The 14,918-nt window shown below is 37.7% G+C and overlaps 1 protein-coding gene across 16 annotated transcripts in view; it reads right to left on the reverse strand.

The window, feature by feature from the left end:
- Positions 1-714: 714 nt before the first annotated feature.
- The window catches only part of TRPS1 (transcriptional repressor GATA binding 1), a 210,739-nt gene continuing 196,535 nt past the window's right edge, over positions 715-14,918 (reverse strand). For all 16 annotated transcript variants that reach the window (XM_015283047.4, XM_015283046.4, XM_015283037.4 and 13 more), the window contains 2 exons: positions 12,253-12,375; positions 715-6,984 (listed from right to left, as the gene is read on the reverse strand). In XM_015283047.4, coding sequence (XP_015138533.2) covers positions 5,923-6,984; positions 12,253-12,375 — 1,185 coding nt within the window. In that variant the 3' untranslated portion in view covers positions 715-5,922. The remainder of the gene's footprint in view (positions 6,985-12,252; positions 12,376-14,918) is intronic.

Raw genomic sequence — 14,918 nt, forward strand, 5'->3', positions numbered from 1 at the left:
GAGCTCATCCAAACAGGAACACCAGGCTGAGCTGATTTGGTCAGTGTTTCGATTCGAGATCTCTCAGAAAGCCTCTGAGGCTGCTGGAGGAAGTGGCAACTTTGTAGGTGGCACGCTGCTCCTGAGTCACTGTTGAGTCAATAACCTGTGTGATGGGAGTGAGCTTTTCATGGATGAGTTGCAGGCGTGATGTAAAACCACAGTCCTCAGTACTGGGGGGTATTTAAAGACCACCATGGACTTTGTGTCAAAGGTAGAATTGTTAGCCCTGCGGTAGTTTGCATAATCAGCCTGTCTTATGCCATCCTCAAAATTATTCTGATATGTGCTCCTCTTTGGAATGAAACCAGCAATGTAATGCCAGGATGATGACTTATTAAAAAAAGTTCAAAACCCACTGAAACAGAATTTCACTCTACACCTTGTCATTGACTTGAAGGAGTTTTGGATCACATCTTGAGTCTGTAATGCAGAAAGACTGAAATAGGGCTAATCTATTTTTAAAGGTGCCTCTCTCCTTTTCACACAGTCACTGTTGGTACAGTTCTCCCTTCATTTTTCAGCTGAAATCATCAGCCATTACACACAAATACTGTCAGGCCACGTCGAGCTCTCACAGCAGCTCAGCTCCAGGTTTTCTTCCTCCACAGCCCCACAACGTTGTAGTGACACCATGACATTACATTCTCCCCAGAAACAATGACATGAATCTGATTTATAACTGGTGGTAAAACTTTATTATTCAAGTTTAGATGTAACAGACATCTTTGCTGCCTGAAGATTGTTTGCATAAGAAATACACCAAGAACATGTTTGTGAGTAGAAATGAACATGCACTATGAAAACCAAAAAACAAAACAAAACGAAAAACCCAAAACAAAACAAAACAAAAAACACATCCATGTGTTGTAAGGACAAAACAATAAGAGCCAACATTCTAGAGTCAAATCAGGGCTACAAGTTTAATGATGGTTTTTAGCAACATGAAGTCATTCTTTATTAAGTACTTTTTTTTTTCTTTTTTTTTTTTCTATTTTTCCTGCTGGTGAATTTTCTATAAGCTAAATATACAATGGCATTTTGAGATGTTTCCTTTTCTCCTGTTCTCCTTCTATGTAGAGCTCAGAGACCAAAATGATAGGACACAGCACAGAAAACTGTGGTAGCTGTTAGACTTATTATAAGCATTTTACTTTACTAAGTGTACTGGAAGAAAAAAAAGAAAAAAAGAAAAAAAAAAAAAGGCTTTGGGCTGGGAACCATTAGATTACTGTCTTTTATACCCTTAAAAAGAGGAAAATTGGGGTTACATATGATTACTGTATAGGTAGCATCTCGCCAACTGCTGGCTTTCCAGAACTGGCTGCATGAAAGAGAACTGTGAGGAAGAGGGTAGGGATGAATCCTATTCTGGGGTAAGGAAATTATGCAAATCATCCTACTTGGCTCATCTTAACTTTACAGAAAAGTTTAGAAGGGATTTTTCACTTATCTATCACATTCGGGATATGCTGACAAATTGCTCACTACTCTTTGCCAAGCATAACTGTCTCCACAGAAGCAGAAGGAAATGTATCTACCCTTCTGGCTGAACAGAAGTGAACTTCTAATCTCTTTGGCTTTTCCTGACCAGTATTAGGAATTAGCATGTTAAGTTAGCCAAGAAAAATCAATACAGGAGCAAGAACGGGAATATATTCATGCATCCTGGGCAAAAGCAGATAGTAGACAATATCTTTAGGGCATAAAGCAAGCTATTGTGACTAGAAAGCAACACTGTCCTGTCCAGGGATGGACTTAAAAGTCCACTCCTAAACATTTATCCACAGCTTCTAAATCAGATCTCCCCACCGCACAACCACTACGTCTCAGCACTGCATACAGTTAGCACTGGTCACTTTTCTTCTGTTGCTCCTGGTTGGAAAAGCCCACCTCTTCCTCACCCTCAGCATGCCTCCACTTCCTGAGCTGTCTCTATGTTCTCTCTTTTAGAACTGACACTGGTGCACCAGTAAATTTTTAGCCAAAGCAAAGGCAGAAGGTATCCAGTGTCATCTTTCAGCATAGAGGCAACGTGGTGCAAAACTTCTATTGAAAAGTGCTCAAAGTTGGGGACCTGAACTCAAACTGAGCTCCACAAAATCGTCATCTCGTACTGCATTAAACTAGGGGGCAGTAGCCATGCAGTGATAGCTTAAAGACAGTTCAGTTTGCAGAAGATGCTGCATGACAAGTCCACTATACACAGTCTCAATTCATCAGAAGTGGAAACTGTTCCTGTTCTGCAAGTTTAGATACCACGCACTGTTTCTGAACCCTCTGCTCAGTTTGGGATCCCATTTGAGATGCATTTTCAGATCTCCAACAACCTCTCCTAAGTAAGAGAAGCACTACACTTTGACTTTGAAGACACTGGAACGCTAAGAACAATAAAGACTCTTTGAAAGTATTAATTTTTAGTGCTGTAAGTTGATTGAAATGCAGTGGGTGCACTAATTAATTGTGTGTGCTAAGATGGGTTTCCACCTGAGAGTTATTTCACAGGATATTTATTTTTAAATGCCAGGATTTATTCTTCTTTTCATTGATATCCATCATAAGGGGAACTGGAATAGGAATGGAATCACCTCGTTTTTGTTAATAAGCAAAACCGTGCTTCCCCATCCCAATCAAAGAGAACAGGCTATGGCAAAGTCCCATCTTTTTACAAAACAGACATCTCAGAACATCTCAATATGTCATGGCAAGAATAACACACTTTCCTCAAATTTTATTTGCACTATCTAGGTGCACTATTAATATCAAAAACTGTCTTGTTCTTTGCGCTCTTAACATTTCATTTCTCCTCATCCCCAAACCCTGATGGGTGTATTTCTCCTTATTGGCCTCTTGCTTCTGAGTAGCAAGAGATACTATGAAGTACAGGGCGGTGCTCAAGTTTTATAATGCGCATGTCCCCCATTACATATTTTGCCATGAAGATGCAGCTTCTATCAGTGAAGAAGCCACAGGTACGTCTCGAAAGAAGTAAGTCAAAACAGTAACTACTGATAACCGGCAGGCAGCTAAATCTGAAGCCAATAAAATCACTGCTAAGTGAGCCTAACGTTTCTTGGAAAAGCTGAAAAGGACACACACTGGACCCTGACGTAACAAAATGAGGGTAATCTATTTCAGTCCCCACAGAAAAAAAAAAAAAAAAAAAAAAAAGGAAACAAAAAATACCCAACAAAAATAAATCAACAAAAACCAAGTCAGAACTTATTACTGGAGAACAATAGTAAAAACATAACCAGACATTGTCCGGCAATGCTATCAAGCAGGAGATTCATCTAAAAATAGAATAAGAAGAATGTGGCCCAACATCCTTTGCTAACCTAGAACACTAATAAAGGTTTATAGAACTCAACCATGAATGGATTGAGTGGGATTTTCCATATGCTGCTCACCAGTATAGAAGCAATGGGTGGAGCAGGAAGGAATGCAAGCCTAATGCTGAACAATAGCCAGTCTGTGCCTAACAAATCAGAGAAACTGTGCAATAATGTTTCATCTGTGTGAAAACGCAACATGTCAAACACTGCCAAGGTCAGTGAGACCTTTGGTGATCAGCTGTGTAAGTGCTTCTCATGCATGGTGATGGTCATTCCCGGCTCCTTTAGGCACGCTATTTTTCAAAAGACTATCAAAGTGCTGAATGTTTAGGCCAGTTCCTCCCTGTTTTCCTTTTGCCAACCCCTGTAAGACATCTCCTATCACCTCTCCTTTTATCTGCCACCTCCCTGTCTATCTGGTTAAGTATCTTATAAGTGCACCAAATCCTAGAAGGGAGAGTGGTGAGATTCAGGTATGTTAAATACAAGAACTTTTTTTTTTTTTTTTTTTTTTTTTTGATGCTTTAGTTTCAATTACATGAAAATCTGAGAAAGGCGGCATGTAAGTGAGATCAGAATAGGACCCTTTACATATAATCTCAAGTGAGGACTTAGTCCAGAGATATTTTTATAGAACATTTTAAAAAATAAAATGCATGAATGGAGAAATAAAAGACAACATAGTATCAGAAAGACATTTTAAACTTCATTCGCTGCAACATTCATGAACCAGTTGAGCTACACCTGCCATCCAACCATAAGGAGCTAAGACCCTGCGCTGCGAAAAAGAAACAAACCCAAACAAAACAAAAAAGCAACTGCGTAATATTGTAAAAATGGAGTGCAATGCTACTACAGAATGCAATAAAACATCAGCGCTGCATCGTCAAACAGCACTTATCAAAATAATTTCTGAAATGTTTCTTCTGAAACACAGACAAAGCAATAAAAAGAGGATATATGTTTATCATTTTAAGCATAACAATGTGAGTTAAGAGCTTAAGAATACAAAAGTACTTGGAATGAATAGTGCTACCCTTTTTCTCCTAAGTAGGCATAAAAATATTTTCATTTCCTTCTTGTTTTTCCATACCATTAATATCAACAAATTTCATTCATTTCATGTTATCGTTTACAACTTTAATGCACACACACAGAAAAAAAGATACCTACTGCAATAGAAATAGTTGCTTCATTACCTTGTTTGCTACATTTGCAAATGTAAACAGCGAGGCAGAGCCAGAACTGACTCTAATGCATGATGGAATATCTTTGTTGCATACGTACACTGTAGAAAATAATTATTCAATATGTCAGGCACCATTATTTGAAATGTAATACATTAATATTTACTAGAAAAATAAGGTTTTTTTTCTATTTGTTCTCCCAACTTCTTTAATGAAATAAGTTAATCTGACAGTGCATCCAGTAGCTTGTAATATCTTCTACATCCCTGTGGCAAAATAATAAACTACTGGTTGGGACACTATAATGAAAATGATTAAAGTCAGTTCTTGTACACCCTTGTAGCAAGCATGGAGGCTCGTCTAACAGCACCTTTAACCAATTATTTAATATTTAGTTATTTAGCCCTATTTCCCTGAGCAGTTATGCTGAGGAGCTTTCCCTTCATGGACAGTTTTTACAAAGCTTTAAGTATTAAAAAGTACTATGAAGACATTTAATGCTACTTAGCAAAAGCTGGTATAAGTCTACTGAAGGGACTGACTGGTATGTATAGCAATGTTAAGCCTGTGGAGAAGTAACCTTAGACTAAGGTTTAGAAATGTAATATATTAAAATATATTAAAATAAAATACAGCAGGTTACCTTGTTCCACGCAAATTAAACCCGGAGTGTGGCTTCTGTATTAGAGACTTCACTAGCAGAAAATGGTTTTCCTAGACTAAAGTATGCCAGAAAGAATGTAGTGATAAAATGGTAGCTAAAAATCAGCTGAGTCTGAGAAACATCTAGATGAAATTGCTGCCAAAGCTTTGAGGAAAAAGTGATCCTAAGGCATGTTGTAGGGTAGAAATTAGCCCAAATTGAAAAAAAAGAAAATGACCTTTTAACATCTGTATATTTAACAAGTCTAGCTCTTATATACAATGTGCATATGCTCACTATACCTCTGCAGCAGTATATACATATACACATCTTTGCACTCTCGCCAGTTATGTCTCTTACACAATAGCAAAGATATCAAATGTCCGGTAAAATGCTCTCAAAGTTATTTGCCATGGTACACTGCACTAGCTTTGGTGGGCCATGTCCCATATTACTATCTCCTCCACCTTCAGGCCACCATACAGTTGTTCTTTTTTTTTCTTGGTAACCCACTCATTTAAAAGAAAAAAACAAAAACAAAAACAAAAATTAAAAAAAAAATTAAGAAAAAGGAAGAAAAAGAAAAGACAAGGGGTTTAGTATTGGATAAGGCATGCTCTCTATATGAAGTGCTTTATAGGTCTTCACAAGACATTACAAGCTATTGAATTCCCATCAAGGAAACCTATTTCTGTTTAATTGTGCTAAGTGCTAAGGTTTACTCTTTAGGTTTTCCATTCTTTTCAGCTTGTGCATTGTTCCTGTGTAGGCCCCTCTGGATGTGAGTTGTGAAGTCATACTTGTCCGTGCAAAGATGCTGGCATATGCTGCACTGGAAAGGTCCACTGTCACCATGGCAACTCATATGCAAAGCATACATCACTTCATCCAGAAAGACAATGCCACAGTGCACACACTTGGTAGAAAGTTCATCTTGAGTACTTCTATCAACTTTCTCTGTTTTTACTACATTCAAGGGACCTTCATTTTTTACATTTGGTGGTGCCTTACTCTTTTCCTTGGAGGCACCATTTGCAGTTGGCCCAGGTCTGGAATGCTTTATCGCCAAATCTAGAGGAATGTCATTGTCTGATCCAACAGCTGAAAAATGAGGAGGCAGATTAAAGGTGGGATAAGGCACATAGTTTTGGCAAGGATTTGGTAGGCCAGGCACATGACTCAAGTAGTGTGGATTCCCAGGAACAGACAGCTTATATTTACTCCAGAATCTCAGCCAGTCAGCTTCACTCTGAAAGTCATTGTGTACAAACGGAAGTCCAAAGAGTGGGTACTGGTATTTTTCAATAGGGCTTCCAGGTGGTGAATAGTTTGGGTGTTTCGCAGGTCTCATGTACTTTTCAATCGGGCTGCCTCTCTCTGAGCTTCCTTTCCCTTCTGATATCGATGAACTGTTGCCTGGGTCTCCAGTACTTTCCTGAGGACTTTTTATCTGAATGTGCAAAGGTTGCATCCTTTTGTGAATATCCAGAGATTGGCTGACCAATATTGGCTGCTGAGCAGAATGGCTTTTAGTCAATGAACCTTGGGCCTCATATTTTGCGAGGCTGGGAAGCTGAATTTCTCTCTGATGACCTTCAGTTAAGTGATCCTCTGACCTCCTCTCTAAGGGGCTTCCATTGACTTGCTCCTCACTGCTACCCCTCTGCTGTTTGTTTAGCTGCTCAGCCTGAAGTGCCTCCGGGTTAAGGCGCTTTCTTGTTCGTCTCCTAATGATCTGCTCACCATTGTTCTGCTTAATGATGTTTAAAGGCCTGGGAGTCTGCATGGAACACATACATAATGAACAAAAGGGAAAAAGAAAAGAGATATTAAACAAGTCAACCCGACCAGGTTCATGCAAATTTACCTTTTCTTTTGTGAAGACATGTATTATAAGAGAATTTTAAGGAAATTACTATTTCTCACAAATAAAGCAAACCAAAAGGCTGCTACCTGGCCCCTCGTGTCAAAAATAAATTGTGAACTGCTTTGTTTAATTACACTAAGTGAACCGTCTTAGACATACTATACCTGTTAACTTAAAAAAGGATGACGTGTCCAAGTTGTCCTATTTCTGAAAAAGTCTGGGGGAGATGTGCTGAAAGAGGGTGCTGAAAGCTAAAGATTAGGTGGGAGATGCATGGCTCTACACACTGGCGTTACTCCATATACTATGTCACAAGAGCTGGTACTAGGAAGGGGTTCGCGCAGATCACACTACAACAAGAACTGCGTATTACTTACCTTTACATCCACCCCATTTTGCTACAGATAAGAAATGATGGTAAAAACATGACTTGCTGATCATCACCACTGTTACCTAGCAGAAGGGATGCAGATTTGCTTTGGAGATGATGATGGCAGAAAAGGGTTGTAGAAAAATGAAGAAGAAAATGTTTTCTTAAGCTCCAAAAAGATGCTGGGACTTTGTCACCGATGCCTCTTCCTTCATCCCTAATGTATTTCTTCCCAAATGTTATAATGCTATGCTACATGAGGGAGAGAGAAGGGCCCGAGAAGGAGGGAAAGGGTCTGCAAATTAAAAAACAGCCAGGAAGAGGCAGAACCAAGCAAGGCCTTCTGTTTCCATTTGATACTTCCCCACACCAGCTCAGGGTAGGTGGCCTATTTAGAGAAGAACTGAAAATACTTCTGCGTGAAGGAAGAAAAATAGTATGAGGCAGGACAGCAGCCAGGCCTCTTTGAAAGGCCCCTCAGCAGGAAGGCAATGGTATGTGAATGAAAGATGGTACTGTAATGTCAGTATGTGTTGCTCTACTGGGCAGATGTTAAAACAACAAAAACTACCTAAAAGTCATTCAGCTTGGTGTTCTGGAGTTGCCATTTGTCTCATCCAAATGCACACATAATCCTGTTTTGGTTGGAGACCAAAGAAGTGCCCCACAAAGTATTCCACTTACAAGCTTACTTGAGAATTTTCCTTTTAACACTGTTTTAAAGCACAGATTAAATTTTGGCCTACAATCAATATCCAAAACAATCTGTAACTCGAATGTAACATAATTTCATATATTAGTATAAAAGTATCCAGAGCTGGAGGAGTTCTCACTCTTCTACTTACTTATCTCTTGATATGCCATTTTCTTTTTTCATCTATTTACTTTCCTGACGTCTACTCATTTTTAATGGTTAATCACATTTTAGGCAGTGCAGCTACTTGTTCAAATTCTACTTTCTACTAAATATCTAAATAAAAAGACTCTGATTTAGAGTCTAAATACACAAAATTTCAACCTAGCAGAAAAAGAGCATCTGAACCAATCTCAAACAGATCAAAGTAAGCCAAGGCAAAATCCCGTTCAGATTAAATTAGAATATTTTCAATGTAAATTTTCTGCAAATAAAGTTCACAGTTGCAGATTCAATGGCCACTTAATGCACATATTACAAGCTCAGCCTAACTTCCTTACTTTTTTGGTGACAGTGTCATATTGACAAAGTGTGACAGAACTTAGAAATCCGTTGATGCTGCTCACATTAAACTTTTATTTATAGGCTACAGAACACTTTCATATGGGTTCAGAATATCGTTTCCAGAGATTTGGTAATACTCTTAACCTTACTACAGGTGTGAAATGTGATCCTGCAAGCAGTTCAAAGAAACATCTTCATACCTGTGAGGGAGGATCCTCACACACATTTGCACTTCTGGCTCTTCAATTCACTTGCCAGGAGTTAATGGCTGTAGGTACAACTTAACAATACTTCAGTATGACACTGACTGCATCCTTCTGACTAGTCTTCAGCTGATAAAAACAGCATACTCAGTGGAGTAACACTATGCACACATTTCCTATTTATAGTAAAAAAGGGCAGACAGCAATATTACGTGTGTTTGCAAGTAAAGACAAAAAAATTTACTTGCTTCTAGGTCATCAACGGGGCACTCAAATTAGGAAATAGTGGAAATATTGCCAGAATTTTCCTTTTCAAATGTCCAATATGAGATCTTTAATTATATGTTACACATAATATATAAAGTACAATTTTTTTTTACCATCTCTGTATCAACTGTATCCCTCAAAAGTATAAGTAACTTAAAAAAAAAAAGAAAGAAAATTCAACAAATAGTTCAGTGAATTATTTTGACTAGACTTCCCATATACAATGGGAAATTGCTGTGACCTCTGCACTAGGAGATCATTTATATCTAATCCTAGAGTAATATGCTATAACCCCTCAAGGAAGTAGTCTGAGAATTTGGCCAAAGAATTTCTACTGAACAACATCTACTTTTCCGTGACTGTACTAGAGTTATTAAACAAAGAGGAATAGTGCCACAATGTAAGTGGTTAACTTCATGACTTTCTGGAGAGAAAAAGATTAAACCTTTCCACACCAGTAAATGCAAATATTGTGTATGTGCATTCACTGAAATGGAAGTATCTTTTTTCACTTAAACTATTTTAATAATTGACCATTAAAATATTATTACACATTTCATAACATATTTGTCTGGATTAAGGGAGAGAAATGTGAAACATTTGACAAGCTTCGTGTAAATGGTCCATAGGTATATTGATAGAAATGGAAATGTGACTCATACCAGGAATCATTACAATATTAGCATTTATCAGTCTGTATTTCTTTATACTATTGGACAGATCATGGATTTTTCTCCTCACTAAATACCAGTAAAATATGAGACTGCAGAGATAAGTGTATTATACACATTCTTAAGTATTGATCGGTTAATGAGCACAGTAGTTTTAGGCAGTGATAATCCAATTAAAAGGTAGCTATGAAATGTACAAACCTACTAGAGGTGAATAATTTTATTCAGTTGAGTAGCATAATTTAGTTTAATGGGGCAGCTTATAGGAGGGAACAGTTCTACTCCCTTGGATTTTTTTTATATTTTCAGCCTAATAACTGTATCATCCTGGACACCTTAATTCAAAAACATATAGAAGCATAAAATCATAGAATGGCCTGGGTTCAAAAGGACCACAATGATCATCTGTTTCAACCCCACTGCTATGTGCAGGGTCACCAACCACTAGACCAGGCTGCCCAGAGCCACATCCAGCCGGGCCCTGAATGCCTCCAACGACAGGGCAAAAATAAATACTTACTATAATTTTTCATGAAGAGATAGCTACAGAGGTATACAGATAAAACAAATCTTCAAACTTCTACTGTTATGGGACTGTCTTAAACACTGTCCCAATGGAGAGACATGTTTGATTATTTCAGAACCCAATTCACACCAAAGTTGTTACCGTACCACAGCAGAATGGTGTCTTAATAGAATTCTTTGTGTTTGTTTGGTAAAAGTTTAATTGTAGATATCAATGTCAAATATCCACTTAATGACAGCTTATTGTCATGCCTGAGAAGTGGATTTAAAAGACAGTGCCACCTTCTTTTTTTTCTGTATGTATAAAAGTAAGTTTGACATCGTATTGCTAATTATGATGTTTGGAAGCATAGTAGTTTGTGCCACATGGTTCATAAGAATTATCTGAACTACGTTTTTAATTCAAAACTGATACTTGCTTCTTTTATACATTCATTAAGTTGTACTAGTAATTATGGTGAACTTCAACACTTCAATTTAGAAATTTGTATCATATAAAGGAAGAAGGGAGGCTGTCCATAGAAATTCTAAAAATAAATGGAATCAAATGTCAAATTAATGTTCCAAAGCCAAATCATCCTTTTTAAATCTTTGTAGATGCTCATGAGTAATCAAGGTATCTTAACTCAGAAAATGTATTTAGAACTTTTAAAGTTCTCCATGAAAATGATGCTTTCTGCAAGACCTGACCAAGTTGTCGGCCAGAAATCATGCACTAGTCTATCTTCTCTCAATGAGTTGTCACCTAACTGGTTGGCATGTTCTGGAGCTAAAAAACAGTTACCGATCTCAGAACAACAGGACACAGAAAACAGAGCTACTGTTTAACACTGGTGATCATGTTGCCGCATTTGAAAATTAGAATATTTTCTATAGAGTGATCTTGAGTAATCAGGACTGTTATATGGCCTGCGCATGAGACGAAGGATAAAATTCACACAAATTATTTGCTTATTTAGAAGCTTATGCCTCAAATTTGTAGATACATAGGCACTTGAGTAATAATGCATTTGAAATTGCTTCCTGTTTTGTTGTTGTTGTTTTTTTTTTTTCGTTTTGAAAATATGATTTCTAAAAAATGTTTTAAGAAAATGCACTCTCAACCAAAACACAGGTTTCTAATTTTGGCTCAAAGTCTAGATTGTTACGTTGCCTTGGCAAGCTCCCAAAGGCCACCTCAGCTTCCCTTACAAAAAACCAGTACCGCTTTCTAATTTCATTGCAGGGAATAATATTTAACCCCACATTAAACATAATATTGGGTCTTAATCTAAAAGATTCTCAGCATTTTGGAACAGATCCAAAGAAACACTTAAACATGGCTTTCCTGGACCTGGACCAAAGCATTCAACATCTCTCAAGATCAAGCCAAGTGTCGATAGGACGAAAAGCAATACAGACAGTCCATGATTATTACTTATTCCATGCCTGATCCAGAGGGATGATGAAAAATTATCTCAGAAAGCAATGAGTGCCATCGCATGAGCAGTTCCTTGTTACTTCTGAATCTTGAAGCAGACTACAGGAACTGTAGAAAAAAGAGAACTGAAAAAAACCCAGAACAATTTCTACAAAATTTGGTGTGAAGAATAAAGGGGGGAGAGGAATGAATGCAAGCAAAAAACAGTATTTTTGATATGGAGAGAGCTTCATCACAACATACTGTTTGCCTTTAAACGGAATTCCCAGAAAAGAAATAATTTTCCCCTTATTTTCTATCAAAATAATTAAATGCATCATTGGTGATCTCAGACACGTCTACCCACAGCATCCCAGCCTTTTGCATAATGAATCACATCTGATTCCAAAGTGACCGTACTGCAAATCCGTTAGGAAATTAACTGCAGGCCAGGGAGTGGTAGTAATCACATAACCAGGCAAGACCACAGTTGCCCAGCTTAGCTGTATAACCCCTTTTTTCTGAACAAACCAGCAAGTTCTTCCTACCGAGTGAAGCTTCTGGTAGAGGCCACACGCATTGCATACATATCCACCATTTGCATTCTTTCGCCAGAGAGAGGTCTTTGTGGTCAGGCAATTGGCACAAAAAACACCCGAGCCTCTACGTCTCTGAAATAGGGAAGAAGAAAAAAAACACAGAAAAAAAAACAGGTCAGAGGTGAGTCACATGATCTGCGGAGTTAGGACAAATCAACACAGGAGTTTTGTCTCTAGACTGGCAACAATGACAGTATAAACCCACACTGCCCATAATGAGGTCAGGTTCAATTGTGCTTAATAGGCACCACTGATTTTCATTATAATTAACCCTGGAGTGATGGATGAGGTGTGTGAAACACCAAAGCCTTTTCAGAATAACAGCTTTAACTTTTTGAACTTCAGGTTTTGTGCATTTAATGATGGTTTCTAAACAGCAAACTCTGAAAAACCACTCTGGAGGCTGACAGAGAACATTCTGTAAACTTCTCCTGTTTTGTTCGCCGCGTTTCACAACAGATTATTTCTTTTCCGTTTGCTTGATTTTAAAGTGCGATCGGTAACAGGGATCCCGAAACACCACGATAATTAGTTGCAGTTTGTATTTGCGTCATACTAATTCCTTTACTAGAGATTATACTTCATTAATTGAATACACGATATGCAGTTCCAGTCGTTCCCACTCACTTCAGAAAGCAGAGCAAGAGCATAGACTTCCCTCAGCCCACTAAGAACAAGGAGTAACCTCTGCCAAAAGTATGCTTAATGAGACCTCTTTTGAGCTTTACCTGAAATCCAAGAAAACAGTCTCATCAGCGTACAGACATATTTATTTTATTCAGGCAAAGAAAGGCACAGTACAACTTTCCTAAATACCAACTGATTTTTAACCAGACTGAGCTGTGCATTCATCAGCTTTCATAATGATCCAAGAATATTTAAAAGTAGACAAGTTTATGAGCATTGCTCGTTAAATTCTTTCTGCAGAGCAATGATTTTATTAAATCTCTCATTTAAATAAAAGTCAGGCTGTTTGTGGGCACAAATACTAATAAGCAGGAAATGGAATTCTTTTGCTGAAAAGAAAATCTGAATTTCAACTCTCTTCTCTTTTAGCAAAGGAAAAGGAGTCAGTAAGAAACCTTCAGCATCGAAGATAAGAATGGTTAAGTATAGGGAAAAACAGTCTGGGTGAAAACTAATTTTATTATAAATTAAAAATTACTAACACTATAAGTCAAAATTTCAGGGTTTCATAAAATTTAAGTAATTTATTTAACTTTAGTCTATACTGTAGAAGACCAGTGCTCATGCCAAAAAAATACAATGGTTATAATTGTACTCTGATACATTTCAAATGGAAAGCTTTCTGCAGACATAATTTTGGCTTCAAGACTGGAACACTTTCTTGGCATTGAAAGGGCATTTGATTCATCGGGTGTTTCACAATGTATCACTAAAAAGACCTGGTGAGCAGCCAGTTCCCTATAGGGTAATTTTTCCATCCAGATGCAAGTGCTATCAGAGGCCCTCGTCAGCTAAACTAATTATGATCTTGCATTTGCTGATGCCTGCTCACTCTAACATTCGACATCCTCCATTAATCATCAATACAAGGAAAATGAATGAAACGTAAAGAAACGAGGGCTGGTAAGCTGCACAGCCATAAAAATCTGAAATGAGTGCAATAATTTAACAAGATTGGGGAAATGTTTTTAGTGAGCACAAAGTCAGGCTAACAATTGCCCTTTTAAACCAAGAACACAATTTCATTAGTACAGCAGGTTGTGCTGCTTTAAGGTGATACAATAACATCTAGATTGTCATCGAGATAATCTCTTTCTCACTCTCTTACATCATCTCCTACTTCGTCTCTTAAATCAGAAGCAGTAATGCACTAGTTTCTCTATTTTGATAGGGGGAGAACTGAATAGTAGCCGATATCCTTCAGCCAACATCGAACACTGTGTATTCGAGACAGTGTTCACTGGGAAGGTGCCTTCACCTTCCAGTAAACTGGAGCTCCTAGCGCTGTTTGTGGTTGCATACCCCAGCAAAACTTCACCTGGTTGCTGAAATATTTTCCTTCAGAGTACAATGAAAGATTCACTAAACTAACCCCAGTTTGGTCCATTTGAAAGGCGAGAAGTTTCCAAGCGGAAATGACTGTATATGGCCAGGATTCAGATACAACTGCGTAACTGTTCCTTTCCGTTCCTACTTTTTGTCTGTCGGCCTATGGTTTCTTGGTGTGGTATATTAAACAAGTAGAGTCTTAATCTGAGTAAGTCTTTCCACCCTTTCATTTCTGTTTGCGTTACTTGAGTTTTGGAAATAGCCTCTACAAAGTCATGGAAGACTTTTAAAATACAGACAGGGTAGTTTATGGTTTATACTCTGTATTCACATACACCTGAATGGTGACGGAAGGAGACTGAAATCCTCACTGAACCATATGGAACTAGTATATGTTTAAAACATTGAGAAAAGTTATTCCATTTTCATGTTTGATATTTTAGAGAAAAAATATTTCATTCATTTTAGAGAAACATTTCATGGGTATCAGTTGCAATGAAATAATGCTGACAAGAAACTACAAATTATTTCACACCAAAATACCTATATACACAAAAACTGAATATGCATGTTTATTTAGTACTCACAAACAATTTGTT

This window comes from Gallus gallus, chromosome 2 (assembly GCF_016699485.2).
Source record: "Gallus gallus isolate bGalGal1 chromosome 2, bGalGal1.mat.broiler.GRCg7b, whole genome shotgun sequence".
Classification (NCBI taxonomy): domain Eukaryota; kingdom Metazoa; phylum Chordata; class Aves; order Galliformes; family Phasianidae; genus Gallus; species Gallus gallus.